Source organism: Anthonomus grandis, chromosome 16 (genome assembly GCF_022605725.1).
Source record: "Anthonomus grandis grandis chromosome 16, icAntGran1.3, whole genome shotgun sequence".
In the NCBI taxonomy this organism is placed as follows: Eukaryota; Metazoa; Arthropoda; class Insecta; order Coleoptera; family Curculionidae; genus Anthonomus; species Anthonomus grandis.
This window is the reverse complement of record NC_065561.1, coordinates 13,193,858-13,212,282: the sequence shown is the minus strand read 5'-3', so window position 1 is coordinate 13,212,282 and position 18,425 is coordinate 13,193,858. Positions and strand designations below refer to the sequence as shown.

Sequence of the window (18,425 nt, the reverse complement as noted above, 5' to 3'; positions counted from 1 at the left end):
AATGAAATTTCATTCTATTGAGGTGTCTACTAGCAGTGACTTTATAATACACTCTCTGAATTTAGTTATTGACATTGCATTTTCCGTGACATTTTGATAACAAAAATGAGCGTTTACCATTGCTGTGCCAAGAATAATTTCGATGGCCACTTTTTTATACCATTTAATGGTTTTCGTAAGGCAGATCCATAGCTAGAAAATTGGTCTGATATATCGATAGGGGTTTTTCCTAAGTTATAATCAATCACCATTTTTGGTTTCAGCACCTCTTTACCTTTTCTCATAACACTAACCATTTCATCCGTATGTTTAGTTGATAGCATTAACACGTCTCTTTTATCTTTCCACTTCAAAATTGTTATACCATCATCATTTTCTTCTGCTATCATTTCACCCTTCTTCAGTTTCTTTTCGATTACTTTCTGAGGATTCCCTTTCCTATTCTTTCTTAATGTCCCTAGTAAATGAGTGTTTTCCTCCAGCAACTTATTTGCTAAATCCTAAGCTGGTATAGAAGTTGTCTGTTACAACTGTGCGTCCTTGATTTAGCAATTTTTCAGTGAGGTGCATTACCACTTTCGTAGGTACAGACGTTCGTCCATCGGCCTCTTTTCTGGTATATATCTTCATGTTCCATGTATACCCAGCATTACAGCAGAGCTTAAAAACTTATGTTTACCAACCATTTATGGGCTTTTTGTGGCATATATTGACGTAAAATCACTCTACCCCTAAATGGTATCAAGCTTTCATCGACACAGACCGTTTCAGGCGGCATAACAGCAGCTTGGCTATTTTCAATAAAAGTATTAATCAGAGGTTGAATCTTGCTAAGTCTATTTGTATTATTTTCAGATTCTTCATTGTCTGAAAAATGTAGTTAGTAATAGTTCGAATCGATTTCTTGGCATAGTAGATTAACAAACTTTGTTGTAATAGAAATTTTCAGTGCTCCAGTAATTTCTCATAGATCGCATTTTTACTATACCCATATAACCTAATAGACCAAACAGCTTTTTTGTTTCCTCCTTAGTAGTGGGAACCCAGGAGTGTTTTCGTGAATGTTTAGACGTGTCAGATGATTCTTTTGTAAGGCACTCTGTTGCATAAAGATTGGTCTCATCCGCAATTTTAGACCATGTTTTATCATCAATAAAAACAATAAAAGTCAAATGGTGAACCATCGGCAAGCAGTGCAACAAGAGCTTCGTTAATATTTCCTTTTTCAGTAAACACGAAAGATTTCTGACGGCCTTGTACTTGCCCAAATGGTTCATGACTTTCCCCAGGCTCAGTTTCCACTAAATTGTCGTCATTACAGTGTTGGTTTTCTGCTACTTCGACATCACTGTCCGAGTCACGGTCACTATTTTTACTACTATCTGAATATTTATCCTGATGCAAGGGAGAGTACTCCATATATCCTGGACCGGAACTAGATTCTTTTTCCGATGATGGTTTTTAGAGCGGATCCCTAGAATTGTCGTCGGAATCATGAAACGGATCTGAAAATAAAATATTCAATTTAATAGAACTGTTTAAATTGTCCTGTGTTTTTTAAAATTATAATTGATTAATAGGCGGAGAATAAGATATAAAACAGATTTAAATAACAGTGATCTTATAATATAGATGCGAATTGCTACATATCAACATACTATATTGATATGTAGCAATCCGCATCGCATTTGTATACGTAGCTTAAGTATTAAGTGTGTTTCTAAATTAGCCGTAGACGTTATGACTAAAAACAAAGAGAAGAATTATGACGTAATCGTGTATGATGTAATAATGTAGAAAGACTAAGCCAGGGTTGCCACCTTTTCTGTTTAGAAAATCGGGACAGAACTGACACAGCCAAAAATTCCAAATATTATAAAATTGATTTAAAAAAAAAACTACTCTTAAATTTGTTATCTACATTTTATTATATTTACCTAAAAGTAAAAACTAAATAATATTATTTATTAGAAATAGGATCCAAAAAGAAACTTAACCTGACTACATTCTAATACATTTGACTAATTATTTAACTACATCTAAAAAGAAAAATTTATATTTCTAGGTTACTTAAATTTAAGAAAGGTACTAGGTACACTATAGACTAATTCTAACTAAATAGAAATGCTAAAAACTAAAGTTATAATTTTATTTATTTTTAAAAGAATACTTTTTATTTGATTTTGCTGTCAAAATAAGAGATCATTTTTTCTTCTCTACGAATTCCGCACAACTTAACTTGAAGTTATATGAAATTTGAAGTTCGCTTTTAATTAAATCCACTGAACATCTATTCCTTGTGTTTGTCCACTTTAACGACATCGATGAAAATATTCGCTCGACATAGGCATTAGATGGTGGAATACTTAATAAAAAAGAAACTATGTTCAACAATGAGGGCATTTGAATTGATGTAGCTTTAAAAATAGATTGCAATTTATTTATAATTGTTATGTTTTTTTCACAAATTTCTTTAAGGCAAATTTTTATAATTGAGTATTCTAAATATAATGTATCAACATCTATTTCATCTAGTTTTAAAACATTTACAATTTTTAATAATTCATTAAAAGAAAATTCTTTTTTTAAATTTAATGGCTGTATTATGAAAAAAATATTATTCTCAGAAAAATCATTTTTTTTTCCAGATAATTTATTGGCCGAGTTAAAACCAACTTAAAATCAATAATTAAAGTTGTTTGTTCCATAGGTTTTAGGTTCTTGATATTTTGCATAGCATAGGATCCAAAAAATTCTTTTTCTAAACGGTTCTCTAAAATGAAACATAAAACTTATCAATTTCAAATAATTCTGTAGAAGTAGTAGATTCATTTTGTAGGTAAGGGACATTCATTATTCAATGAAATAAAATAGGATAATATTGCAGGGTAGTTTTTAAGAAGTCGCTGAATAGCAGGCCCTAAACATAACCATCTTGTTGGAATATGTTTTAATAATTCTTGCCATTCTAAATCTACAAACTCAACAAATTCCTTTAAATTTTCCCTTCTGGAAGCACTAGAACTAAAGTGGTTATAAATTTTTAAAATAGTTGTTTCAACATCATCATTTAATTGCTGAAAAGAAAATTTAAACGCATTGTTAACAACATGTGCCAAACACCCATTTTTAATTAACCGAGAATTTTTTTCTCTTAAAAGAGTGTAACTAGATCTATTTTTCCCGAAATTTGCGTTTGTGTTGTCAGCACTAAAAGCAGCGAGATTTTCAATTTTTAAATTTACTCTTTCTAGTGCTTTGGTAACAGAATTGGCAATTGCATCAGCCGTTTCTGAAGCTTCCTCAAAGAAATCCAGTAGTTTTGATTGAACACCTTTTTCAATTGAAAAATATTGTAGGCAGATGGGATACATTTCTCTGTTTCCTTTGTTAGATGTATCCGTTGCTACAGAAAAATAATTTTAAACCTCTTTTTCGCTAATTAAATCATTTAAAATCTCTTCTACAGAATTTGGCCCCAAAATATTTTTAACGATATTTTGCGCTTTGGTTCTCCCGCAAGACATTTTCTTACCAATATGTGAGTCATACAGAATTTTCGGAAGAAGTTTTATCCCGCAATCAAAAGAGTTATAGGATTGATTGTGTTTAACACAACTATCACATTACTAGTGTTTTGTGTGTTCTTGTTATCAACAAAAAATGTTGTTAGTATTTTCACGTCTTTTATGTTCATTTCCATCCTTATAGAGTTTAATGTTTATCACACTTAAACTGCCACTTAAACAAAGTCACTTAAACCGCCATGAGAAATAGAAAAGTCTTTTTTACAGAATGCACAAAGAAGAATGCACCGGGCATATAGCTCATTTGATGTACCTGCAACCCATGGAAAATCCTCTTGCCAAACTCCTATATTTGCAAAGCCATTTTTTTCTTTTTAGGATTGAATGGACTTAAAGATGGATCTACGTATTCTTTTTGTTCTCTAGACTCTGTAGAATCAGAAGAAGATTCACCCTCTTGCGCCTGTGAAGTTGATGGTTTAGGTTGTGCTACCAAATACTCTCATCTTTTCATGCAATCTAGAAAAATAATGAATACATAGATATCTTTCATTTTAAATCTAATTAGAATAAAAGAACCACATCCTATCTAATACTATTTTCAGAATAAAATATTTTTTGAAATGCTAGAAATCTTTTTTGAACCAAAAAAAAACTACAAAAATATAACTACTGAATAAAATGGTTTTATCTTACCTTTTCAAATGCTTTAATGAAACACACACACTTATAACGTTTATCGATACACCGCGATATTTAAAAATCAACTAGCGTAAAATCAAAGTCAAAATCGTGCTTGCCGTGAGAGAGCATCCCCCGACTAGCCAAGACGTTAAGCTTTGCTGCCAACTCTGCGACCCGCACTCGTTCGAAGCACGGATGCAGATTTTTTTTGATAATTTGGTTTTAATTTTTTTTTCGGGGCGCATCAGCCAAAATCGGGACATATGATCTTAAAGTGGGGACGCGGGACTTTAGTGGTAAAATCGGGACTGTCCCGACCAAATCGGGACGGGTGGCAACCCTGGACTAAGCAGTTTTTGTTTTTCCAAATTTAATCTTTTTGTACCATTTATTTCACTAATAAAGTCTTCTAAGTACTAAAAGGCCTCTCACTGAGACTTCTGTGGACCTCAACATCAACACTATGCATACAATAAAACTGCAGGAGTAAAAAAATAACTCCGAACAAACATTAATTTTTTTACTAAAAAGGGCTTTTTATAAATTGAAATTCAGCAAACCATTCTTGCAAAATTCATAACTTATTAATTGAAATAAATAATTATTACTTTGCTCTAACTTACCCTCGCTACTTTCGCTTTCAAATTCATCGTCCATCATTTTTGTTTCTTGATGGCTAATTTTAGTATTTCTGCAGTTCTCATTCTCATGTTTTGCTTTACTACACAAATACTTAAACAAAATACACATCAAAACGCTTAATTAAATATAAAGCAAACAACACTGGCATCGAGCTAAATAAAACTGAAGCAAATAATACCGCATAACTGATAATGCGCGGCGCACAGTGCTTCGAGTATATAGGACCTTGGGACAAAAATCAGTTACTTCTATTGGGCTAAGCGTAACGCTCCGAAACTTATGCAACTTTGTACCAATAAAAGGCCCTTTCATGGAAAGAATTTAGAGAATTTAATATCTTATGTTACAGGAAAATATGCGACCAATACATTAAGAGCTGGAAAAATAAAAATTTCTTTTTCGTAATCTTTAGTATGCTGGTATTTCTTACGAGAGAAATTTAGTCCAAAAAAACTATCACTATACATATAATGTATTTAAAATATTAATAAAAATGTATATACACACAATTACAAATTTTTCTTTAAAGAAGATACGGAAAAAAATATTATAGATACAAACAATAAATGTAAAAAGTGGGAAAAAATAACTCCTAAATTTTGCAAAAAACAAACAGTACTAATACTAAGTATGAAAATGCATTTAAGTTTTATGTAAAAATCAATCTAATCATAACTAAAATTTTGTTTGTATTTTAACTAAAACTGAAAACTATAACAAAAAAATCTTACCTTAAAAAAGATATGGAAAATATGTACACATATTATGTTTAGGTTTAAGGAAATTTAATCTGAATCAGAATTATCGCTAAAATCACTGCTGACAGAATCTTCTAAATTTATGTCTAAATCATCAATTAATGACCTTTTCTCTCGTATAATATATTTTTCGACTTCTCGGTTTCGATTCTCATTTTTCTTTGAAGTGACTGTCCTTTGCGATGAGATAATGGGCTCTGATATTAAAAGTAGTCTTTTTAATGAATCCATATTACATTTTGTTCTAGAATACTTGCGGGTGTGAAATAATCGATATTTTCTTGTCTCTTTATGTCTCGCTTCAAAAGCACCCTCGGAAAGTTGTCCTATAGGTAAAGAAAATGAATCAAGTATTTCAGATCCGTGTACCAGAACCTTATGCAAGCTACTTGGCATGTAATACCAATTATATAAATCTAAATATAATTGTTTAGTCTCATCTAAAAGTTTCTTAAACTTTAGTACCTGAATGTGACAGCCACTAGAAAGAGTTCCAAGAATAGTCAAAAAATTTATTATAAGACGCTTGTCTATTCCTGTTATTTCAGAGCTTAAGTCTGGATTGTAAAAAAAGCGTCTAGCTGTATTGCCATTGTTGCTTGACCCGTATCCTTGCTTTGGTTTGTCCACAATCAGCCTCATTTTTTATTTAAAATATGACTGTATTTTCTTTTTGTTGTTTTCCACTATTTTCTTATTTTCTGCTCCTTTAACTTGCCAAGATCTTATTTGCAATCGATAACTAATGTGAAGTAAGCACTCAAAAAATCTTATCCAGCAGTGTTATGTGGACAAACCAAAGCTGTAGTTTTCTACTTCTGAACGACAGTTGGTATTTAGCAAATTAATTTCTTTCGGACTAGATCTTTCGGACTAGATGTTGCGTTTTCATAGAGAATATTTGCAACACTACCATCCATCATAGTGAACAACATTTTAAATGATACTATACAAGTAGTTCCGTTTTGAAATTTTAAAATAAAATTATTAAGGTCATTAAATTTATTTTTAATTTCTTGTTCTTCATTGCGCACTAGCTCTTTATTCTCTTTTTGAAATATGAATTTAAAAGGTCGACAGAAAAGTGTAGATGATGAACGAGAATTAACCCATATATATATTTTTTACTTTGTACATCACGTAGTCGTAAGGGAACGAAAGCCTCTAAAAACATATATTCATCTGTCAAAGATATATCGGAAAATTTTTGCTTGTATTGGCTATGGCCAGAACTACCATCAAAACCATATTTGCATATCAGCTCCACTTTTCTATTCTCCTGTATATTTGCTATTTTAATAATGCTTTGAGCTGTTGAATTTAATATATCTTGTAAATTAACTTCTGCTGAAATTTCGGTGGCGCAAATTTTCAAGGGTAACAAAGCATTTTGACATTATTTTAAGATATATAAACTTGGAAAAATATGTACTCCTGTTTTATTGACTACCGAGCGCGATAAATTGTATTTTCTTTCTGATAAGTCAAGATCTAAATAGAGAGCTAGTGCCTGATAGGAAGTATTGCAAGTTTTGCAGCATATAAAATTTCATCAGATGTTCTGCCAGCAGTGATTTTTTCAGCGCGCCGAAGTTTCGTCCGCTTTGAAGATTCTGTAAATGGTTTTAGCGGCCTACCACGAATACAGGATGGACCAGCGACTTGTAAGTTTAAATTGACTTTTCTTCCGCCTATTAATTTTGGTAATGGAAACTCAGTTTGTAACCAAATTTTATTTTTTTCCATAAATCTGATACGATTTCGCGATGCTATACTCCATTTTTTTATTAAAATGAAGGCAAATAGTTCTGCTTTGCTTGGTGAAGTGAGTTTCAACTTGAGGCGAGGGATTGCTCAAATTTAAAAGGGAATGGATTTTTTCATAAATAAATAGTTTTGGGTTTTGATTCCGATATTCTAGCCATGTCTCAAAAAGATCCGCTTTCTTTATTGATTTGACATCCTCTGAAAAAAAATTATTTAAAGCTTCGTCGCAGACTGACGCAGATAAACTATATACGAAATGATAATATATAAATGTATTAACGATAAAATGTAAAAGCTACAAATGGTTTTGAGAGGCTTTTTTTATATGCCTTTTTAAAGTTTCAAATTTAAAGAGAAATATAAAATAATTGCAAACTACTTTTACATTTATTATGGTTAAATGTTAAGCGACTTTTAATTTTTTTAATACATGATATTAAAGTACATACCTTGTTGTACACTGTCCATGTTTAAAAAAGCTTTGATCTTTTAACCGCTTGTCCTGAAACACCAACAAAGTATACTCAAGTTTTAATAACAAAAAGCTACTGGTCAACACACGAGATTTTATTATTTTTGGCGCAAATATTTATAAACAAAAAATGCTATTTGCGATAACATTTTTGTGGAATAGTGGCCATTTGTTTGTGGTCTTTAAGATAAGGTATTTAAATACTTCTGAAAAACAAGTCACTTGTTCGATTTTTGTCCATTGGTCGAAGCACTGTGCGGCGCACCACAGGCAAAACGCACAAGTTTCATTGGAAGGCCAGGACAGACACCCATGTCTGTTCATAGAATATTATGGTGGTCCAATAAGGTAGATATTAAAAATGTGCATGACGCTTAATGTGTTAAGTCACTATGTAGACGAGATTTATCTTTTCTTTATTTTTTTCAGTATTAGCTACTTAAGTATAAATAGATAATTATGCATGTTCTAATTTCTTGAAGGTTTTTTAATATTATGCCAAATTTATTCCATGAAAGTGCTTAAGCAAGTCAAAGAAAACAAAGCACTTTTTAACTAAGCCCTTATAAAATTAACTTTTGAGGACATTTTGCTATTTAAACACCAAAAGTTTATTTCTAGTCTTTCATGTTTTATTATTAAAATGTTTTTTTGTTTTAATATTATCATACAAACACAAATACCATTAGCGAATTCTATACCTAACAGTAGTCATCAGGGTCATCACTATTTGAAGCAACAGACTGATGGCTTTGCTGAGCTAATTGAGCGGCTGCTTGTAACTGTTCCCACTGTTGCTGGTCAGCATATGCTTGTTCCTGTCTAGCTTTTGCAAATAACTCTTGCTGTTGCCTTAGCAGTTCTTCTTCTGGAATGCCTAGATTTTCTAACCTGGTACTTTGCCTTCTCCTCTTGGCAGCTACAGCTTTGCAATCTTTTAACACCGCTTCAGCTTCGGCATGATAATCACTAAATCCTAGTTTGTCAAGAGCTAAAAGGAAATGTTTGTATTACGGAAAATAAATCAATGAGGTTGTAAATTGAAAACAAAATATATTTACCCAATAAAACATGTTCGGCATTGATTGTTTTCTTGTTTAATTGGTTGCAGATTTCATTTGCTTCAGAACTAAGTAAATGAATAAACTCTGTACAACAGTTAAGCACTAGCTCTCTAGCTTCATTGGCAATACGAACAGATGGAACAAGTTCTTTGATCATTTTGTTGATGCTGGCTCTAGGTAGAGTTAGCTCATCATCTTCAGTGTTACCTGGTAAGTCAGTAGATCTATTTGTGCTTGTCATTATTAGCTATACAGAAACAACGTTTTAAATGGAGGCTTTCCAGGAATATGTTTTGTTAAATATCCAGTTTATTTTTTGTTATTTGCTTTGTTGTTTATTTTTATTTTTTAAGAAACAGCTGTTTCTTGTCACAAGTGTCAAGTCTAGTAGTGTTTTCCATTTGATACACTTCACAAATTAATACAAAAAAACATGGTAAGTCCCATTTTGCCGAAAAACTAAAGTCGCTTTTGCATAAAGCGATTAGATAAAGCGGTGCGTAAAGTTATTAGTGTTCAAAACTCAAAAAGGGAAGCGAAAAAACGAATGTGTCCGACTGCACGAATAACATTTCAGGCTTACTTAAAGTAAACTTCAAATTGTTTGTTCGTGACCACTAATATTATTTGTGGACCGTCGTATTTTGGGACCACTTTTTTTTTCAGCTTACACGTCTGATTTTCTTGAGTTTCTTAAAACATGCAAGTCGCATCAATACGCAGATGATGTTCAACTTTATCGCTCATTTTCAATTATATTTACATTTTCAAAATTAATACCGCCATAGGGAATATAAATTCTGATCTTGATGCTATTGTGCAGGTGTCTAGTTTCTATAAGTGGTGTTATATTGGCGGTTAGACAAACTTTTTCTGTCGTAAACCTAAAATTGGTTCTTCCTAACGATTTGCGTAGCATCATAGAAATCATTGGCCTAAAAATAATTATTAATCACACCAATCTTTTTATTATTTTAACTTACATCCCACCCGGACGTTTTTCAGAGGTTTTTGAAAATGTTTTTGATTACATTTCAACGCTAACGTACCTTTACAATTCAAAAATTATGTTTCTAGGAGACTTTAATATTCCAGAGTACATTTTGTATTCGAAAGGAGCTAATCCGTCATTTAGAGTTAACCAACTTAATAATTTGTTAGAATTTTTTGATTGGAAACAAATAAATTTTATTGAAAATATCCAGGGACGGCTTCTGGATCTTGTTATTGCATCTCGATCAGATCTTTGTGAAGCACAGAGATGCCATGATTTCTTAGTTAAAGAAGAAGATATTCATCCAGCCTTGTTAATTAAGTTTAGATATAACCTTGAAAAAAAAATAAATAGCGGTAAAGTTGAAAATATTTTTTATAATTTTAAAAAAGCTGACCTAAGAATTTTATATCAGAGCTTTCTTAACATTAACTGGAATATATTGGAATCTGTGGATAATATCAATTCTGCCGTCTAAAACTGCCAGGCGCAAACGATCTTATCCACCCTGGTTTACCTCTGAAATTATTGAATCAATTAGAAATAAACATAGCTCGTGAAAAAAAAAATGTAAGCGTTTTCATCAACAATATGATTTAACTAAATTTAGAGAGCTGCGATCGAAAATCAAAAAAGATATTGAACTGTCACACAGACAATACTGTGTTAATCTTGAAAATAATTTATTTTCCCAACCAAACAATTTTTGGAAGCTAATTCAAAACTCACAAAATAACAATTTGTTACCTCAAAATATGACTGACCAACAGGGAATGATTATGTCTGATCCTCAAGCGATTGCAAACGCATTCGCAGATTTCTTTAAAAGTGCATATATCTCTTCCACTGCTACACAACCTGGCAACAATGCTCAAAACATATTTGCAGATACCATCATTATATCCATTCACGGAAGATGAAGTATTACGAGCTCTTAAAACGATTAAACCAAAAGCAACTGTTGGACCCGACAAAATTCCTGCTTTCCTTCTTTATGATTGTGCCATAGCTTTTGTTAAACCATTAACTTTCCTTTTTAATTTAGCGTTAAAACAAGAAAGCTTTCCTGATCTTTGGAAAATATCTAAAATTATCCCTTTACACAAAAAGAGTGACAAAAATCTTATAGAAAACTATCGCCCTATAACAATAATTAATAACTTTTCTAAATGTCTTGAACATGTTCTGCACACTGCTTTATATCCATCAATGAAACATCTGATTGACAGTAGACAACACGATTTTATGAAGGGCAGGTCTACCACAACAAATCTATAGTTTCTCTTACTGAATTTATAACTGAATCAATAAATAACAACTCCCAAGTCGACGTCATATATACGGACTTTTCTAAGGCCTTTGACCGACTCGACCATGGCATTCTCGTTAACAACTTCGATCGAATTTATGGATTTTCTTCCGGCCTAACGAATCTTTTTAGATGCTACTTGAGTGACCGCCAGTACGTAGAATGCTATGGTCTAAGCTCGGCAAAGATTGTTGCCGCCTCTGGAGTCCCACAGGGCTCAATTTTGGGACCGCTTTTTTTCAACTCATTTATTAATAAAATATCTGATGAACTTTCTGTAAATAGTCTATTATACGCGGACGATAAAAAAGTTTTTTATCGAATTAACAGCATTTTGGACTGTATTTTACTTCAAAATTACTTAAACAAACTTAATGCATGGTGTAAAAATAATAACAGGCCTCTAAATGCTGCTAAATGTAATGTTGTTTCTTTCAGTTTAAAGAAAAAATCGTTATTTAAGACTATACCATAGACATTGTCACAATCCCTAGATCAACAGTTTTGAATGACTTAGGTGTAACATTTGATAGCTCTCTTTCTTTTCAGCCACATATTACAGATATTGTCAAACGTAGCTACAGAATGCTAGGTTTTGTAATACGTAACTCTCATAATTTAAATAATATCCTCAGCCTAAAAATCTTATTCTTCTCATATGTCATATCCATACTTGAGTATGCTTCTCAAGTTTGGTCCCCTTATTACCAAAACCATATAAATGAGATTGAGGGTATACAGAGAAAATTTCTAAAATTTCTTTGCTATAAATGCGATGGAGTGTACCCAGAAATCGGTTTTTCACATGCACGGTTACTGGAAAGATTTTTCTTTCATTCTTTAAAAGATAGCAGAAAATCTGCTGATTTGCAGTTTCTATATAAATTTTGAACAACTTAATCGACTTGCCAGAATTATTACAAGAACTGAACTTTCACATACCTCGCATATCAGCCAGAAACTCACAAACCTACCTAGACCAAGGACTAACAATAACAAATTTTCTCCACTACGCAGAGCCTGTAACACGTAATTCTGTTCAGGGTCAATGTGACTTATTTAACTGTAGCATAGCAGATATCAAAAAAGTACACTATTCTTAGTAAAACTTTGTTTTTTTTTTTTCTTTACTTTTTTCATTGTTTTTCTTTTTAAGCATTTCCTTATTGTTATTGATTGTAAATGTATTTTTTCCCATTCAGTAATTGGATGTATTTCTATTAAATGGCGTAAATAAAATAAAATAAACATAAAATAAGCTGGCCCTTAATGCTGCTGCTTCCATAAGCTGCCCTTAAGTCAAAACTACTGGTTTTTGGGATTCCTGTATGGAATGACTTGGGCGTGAATGTCTCCATCCAGGGAGTTAATCTGCAGCCGACTAGCTGCAAAAAAAACTTATTACTTAGTACTTATTACTTAGGTATTTTTTATCGATAATAAACATAATTTTGAATATCATGTTTCTAATATTTTACAAAAAGCTTACTATAAACTAGAAGTTTTGTACATGTATATTTTATCAACTAACATTAAGTTAAAGTTAACTCAATCATTAGCCCTCTCAGTGATCAGTTATGGAAGCGTTTTATTCTGGCCAGCCCTTGCTCAAAGAGATAAATATAGCTTGCAAAAATTACAAAATGCTTGCCTAAAATTTAGTTATTGTAAACAAAAATATGACCATGTAACACCATTATTTATCGAATCTCAATGGCTAGGGCTGGAAGAACGATTCAAAGTTTATATGGCTAGTCTCATTTATAAAACTGTCCACAGTAGAGTCTCCAGGTACTTGTATGAGAAACTGGTAAAAAAGCTACAGTAGCATTCATGGTCGTGATATGCGTCATTCTAAAAATTTTTGTGTCCCAAAGCATAGAACTACCAAATTTCAAGCATCATTTAGCTATACCGGTGTTAAAATCTATAATCTGTTGCCTCATGATCTGAAGTGTAAGCACTCACTCGCTTCCTTCAAATAATCTGCCAAACTCCATTTTATTAGTAGTTTATAGTTTAGTATTATACGAAAATCATGATTTTTCTTTTTTTCACTTTTTAGTTAACCATATTACTTGATTAAATGTATGATATGATCATGTCTGTGTAGGATCGTTTTGTTTTATAAGCTTAATTATAGTTACTAATTTATAGATTGAACCTAATTATTTTGATGTACTACTTTTAAATATGCGGTTAGATAGAGTAGCCATAGACTAGATCTCGCCGCATTTATAATTGTTATTGTATTTTTTTATTTTCGTAATATAAAGGCATATTTGCTTATTTATTTAATATTTTTCTCTCTGTTTCTTTTGGTTTTCTGGTTGCCCTCTTCTGAAGACGCAGAACCCGTGTCAACAGGTACCACATACCACAACTTTCCTATAGAAACATATCCTTTAAGCCCTTCCTACGAAGATACGGTCCCTTAAAGACGCCGCTGAAGATCGGTTTTTCTTGAATAACTTTTGAACTACTTGGTAATAATTTAATAACAATTATATGTAATCAGCACTACTTTTTTTTGCAAAATAAACACAGAGTCAAAAGGGCCTTCACTAGAGAAAAATAGACAAATCTACTACCCATCTAATAAATCAACATTACTTATAAGGACCTCTTAACACGGAGTCCTTAAAACACATTTACCTTATTTATTTTACCATGGGGTGGACTAGGTTGTACATTATGAAGCTTAAATTTTTAACACCCTATATGATAAAGACTCTGAATAATAAATATGGATAGCTTGAACCTTAAACTAAAGAAAAGGCACTGGTTCCTTACAGCAACGCTGAAATGAGGTGGGACTCTATTATGCATAAAATACATGTTTCGGTCAATTGCAAGTGGCAAATGCTCTATTAAATCCAGAAGATTATTCTGAAGGAACTCTAAATAAAGTTCTCCATTCAATCGTGGCGGTAATACGAATGGCCCAATAAAAAAATTACCAATGATTCCTGCCCAGATATTAATTGATTGGGTTATTACTGATATTTATGATGAGAAACAACAGCCTGATAAGATTTATAAGAGTAAAAAGAATAATACTAATGATGTTTGGATTAGTTCGCTGCTGATCGAATAGCCAGTTCATGAACTGTATTCTACGAGAAAAATCTTCAGGAGTTAGTTCATTTCTAGTTAGTTCACTTTTTGTAGATGACATACGGGTATAAAAGCCGTTCTTAAAGTAGTTCATGTATTAGTTCATGTTTTTGATGTATTAAGCTGAGAGGCTAATTTTCAAGTTCTTGTTGAAGGAGTATCAGCTACACCCTCCAAAATATTTTTCTTCAATTGTACTGTACATACTGTTCTTCTCTGACTAGCATCAGTACTTTTATCCCGAAACTTTCTAAAATTACCGTAAAGAAAGTCAATAATATCACCATAATAAGTGGAATCGCCGAGCCCAGCGAAAATATCTTTTAATTTGGAATAGTACGATTAGAAAATCTTTCTTCATACAACCTTTTTGCTTCCAATTCGTTGCAAGACGAAAGACCATACATAAGATGCATATCTAATGCTCAATAAACGTCAATTCCACATTTCGACTTAATTCAAATTAAATTCACCAAGAAATACAAAAATTAGTAAATTATTATCGAAATAAAGGACCTATGTATTAACAACGTGAAAGATGGCAAGTTTAAAAAAAAGGTATTTGTTAATTGTGTACCACAGAAACGTTTGCAAGAATGATGCGTTTAGAAAGTGCACAAGTGCCGATAAAAAGATTCAAAAACATTTTCGTTTACATTCTTTTTCAAGTTGTTTTTTTAACAACCACACTGGGTTTTTAAAAACATGTATGTACTTTTTCATTTTAATAAGTCAAAATGGAACTTCTCTGTTGTTTGAATAACTGTCGCATCACTGAAACAAAGAACATATCATGGTTCAACAACAACATTTTATCGATAACATTTATCAACTTTCTATCGATATGTGCCTTTTCTTTAGTTTAAGGTTTATGCTATCCAAATGTATTATTTTAGAGTCTTTAACATACATGGTGCTAAAAATGTAAGTATTATATAATGTACAACCTAGTCCGCCACTGGTAAAATAAACAAGGTAAATGTTTTTTAAGGACTCCGTTTTAAAAGGGTCCTTAGTGGCTTTGATCTATTAGATAGGTCTCTTTTTCTTTGATTGAAAGTCACCTACGGTACGGAATAGCATTTTGGAGTTTCTTTAGTCAAGGGCTTTTTAACTCTGTATTTATTTTGCAAAAAAACCCATTGTGCCATAAATCTCCGCAGGACTCATGTAGACCCCTATTTAAAGATTTAAAGATACTTGCTCTGTGTTGCTTGTTTATTGTTAAGTCTGCTTGCCTAATATATAAAAAATAGAAATCGTATCTTGAAAATAATGACTCCTCAAAACATTATAATACCAGAAAAACTACAATATTCCAATGCCCATTACGAAAAGTGAACTAACATGGAATTCTCTTATATACTTGAGCATCTTCCAAATAGTATAAAAGTCTCTAAAAGTCCTCCTTGGATTTTAACGGAATTTCTTAAAAGCAAGTACTTTTACAGCCTAACAGATTTTTTGAAAGATAATTGGGAATAGGCTAATATATAGGATATAATTAGATTTTAGTAAAGATGTAAAGGTTAGATTTTGTGATGTTACTCTAATAAAATTTTAAGTTGTTTCGTCGTCAATTTTAAATTAAATTTAGGGTTAATATTGTGTATACTATTCTTTTTTAATTATGTGTTGTAATATATCGTTTTATGTTCCTATTCTAAGGTACCTGCAGGTAATAAGGCCTATATACAAAAAAAAACTTTAAATTAATCGCAAATCGATTGCGTTTGGTCCGCGTCTCCTATTGGTCCATTTACAAACGACATTCGAACGGACTACCCGCGTTCCTCGCTTTCGGTTTCGGGCGTCAGTAAGTTCCAACTTGTGTCGACGGGTCGCCGCGTGTGATATTATAAGGATACAACGAACAAAAACGTATTTTTAGTATTTATAATTGTATTTTTAATTTATGACTGCAGATATTTTGGTTAGACTTTATAATTTGTAATTTCAATAGTTTATTAGATTAAATTTAGCCGACATAATTTAAATAAATTTACATAATATTTCGTCATTGATGGGTAATAAGGCCTATAAAAATAAGCTATAGGCCTTATTACCCTCCATGTAGGCCTTATTATCCTCATGACAAATTAATGTTTTTATTAACATATTATTAAACTTCTAAACTATTCTCGTTTTATTTTCAGTGATTTTTAACATCATGCCTCCTAATGGGCCCCTTGGTGCGAGGAGGATTTAATATCAGCAGTTCGATCTGTTCAACGCGGTACTCTGAGTACATATGGAGCTGTGGCAAGGTTTAATATTCCCAGAAGAACCATTAGAAATCATGTTCAGAATGGAATCCTAATGTATGATGATCTTGATATAATTAATCACCCTGAAAGACTTTATAATATGGATGAAAAAGGATGCCGCTTGACTATTTACCACCAGCCAACCATTTTAGCTAAGAAAGGGGTAAAACGTGTTCACTTTCAATCGTCGGAACATGCAGAGAGTGTGACAATTGCAGGATGTGTCAATGCCCTTGGAATACCAATACCTCCTATGATTATTTTTAAAGGAAAGGGGCTAAAGCCAGAATTACATGATAATTTGCCACCAGAAACTCTAGTGGAAAAATCAAGTAAAGGCTACATGACTAACGAACTTTTTAAAGAATTCCTCAAGCACTTATACAAAAGTCCAGGAAGGTGCCTCTTAGTTTTTGATGGTGCAGCTTGTCATCTTGATTTGTCAATTGTTGATGTTGGAGACTCACTTGATATAGATCTCTACTGTTTGCCATCGAATACAACACATAAGCTTCAACTCCTCGACAAATCTGTATATCGTTCATTTGAGCATCATTGGGATAATGAGGTATTATTATTCTTGGATCAGAATTCTAACAAAAAGCTGACCAAATCCCATTTTAACATCATACTTTCAAATGTTTGGTCTAAATGCATGACACATTATAAACGGTTTTAAGGCTACTGGTCTGTTTCCATTAAATCATGAAGCAATTCCAGAAACAGCATTTGCTCCTTCAATTCTCTCAGACGTACCGGCACCGGATGATACCAACAAAGAAAATAGGCGTCCACCTGAATCTCCTCAACCTGGTCCGTCTGGAATGGCATCCAACAAGTCTGGCAAATTTTCCTATTCCAATGTTTACTCTTCTGACTCGGATTCGACTGATGACCATATCCCTCTTGCTGAATTAAAGAGACGAACAACAAAAGTCACTTCTTTAATGAGCTTTTGCCCACACCAGTAAAAACTAATGAAAAACCTAAAAAAAATCGAAAAAAAGCTCTAAACTACAAAGGAACTCCAGTCACTAGAGATCTTTTTACCAAGGAGAACAAAAGTCGTGCCAAATTGAATAAAGATATTGAAAGCTCCAGGAAAAAGTTAAGTACCGAATGGTATTGCCATGGATGTGAGGAAGACAGGCAGGCCGATATGAGGCAGTGCAGCAAATGTTTTAAATGGTACCATAAGGGCAATTGAATGGTACCATAAGTTGGCTTAACAGTCAATGACATGGATGATTTTGAGTGTCCCGATGGCTGCTAAACTTCGCCCAATTAACGAGTTGTGTCATTTTTATGTATAGGCTTTATTAAACCTCCATCGGATAATAAGGCAGATTTGCATTATTTTTCTTAATATTTATTTTTTGTTTTCTAGTTTTTTTAGAGATTATTTTTTTAAGTTTGTTAAAATTATTATAACCTTATAGGCACTTTGGTGTATTAAACTAAATATTAACATTACAGTCTTTCACTTCATTCAATTTTTTTCTTAGCTAGGCCTTATTCCCCTCAACTACCTTATATTATAAAAAGCTTTATCAACAAAAAAACAGTTTTGAAGGTGACTAGGAAAAACTCCAGCCTCTACAGAGAAGTTAAAAATATAAGCTAATGGTTTTGCGATTTCCTTTAATACTTTTTTAAGCAGTTCAGCTTTTACGTTATCTATATCCAGTGCTTTTTTATTATTTAATGTAAATATTATTATTTTAGCGATTTCATTGGGATATATTTCTTGAACCGCAAATTTATTTCACACATGTTTCTCTTGTTTCTGTTGACGCGGTTAGGTTTCGATCCCACGGTAAAATA

The 18,425-nt window shown here is 32.3% G+C and overlaps 1 protein-coding gene across 1 annotated transcript; it reads right to left on the bottom strand.

Annotated features, from left to right (window-relative positions):
• Positions 1-8,460: 8,460 nt before the first annotated feature.
• Positions 8,461-9,291, bottom strand: LOC126745706 (protein Dr1). The gene is made up of 2 exons (XM_050453680.1): positions 8,912-9,291; positions 8,461-8,841 (listed from the first exon to the last, which is right to left on the bottom strand). The coding sequence occupies exons 1-2, from the start codon at positions 9,153-9,155 to the stop codon at positions 8,552-8,554; spliced, it is 534 nt and encodes a 177-aa protein (XP_050309637.1). The 5' UTR covers positions 9,156-9,291; the 3' UTR covers positions 8,461-8,551.
• Between the last annotated feature and the right edge of the window lie 9,134 nt (positions 9,292-18,425).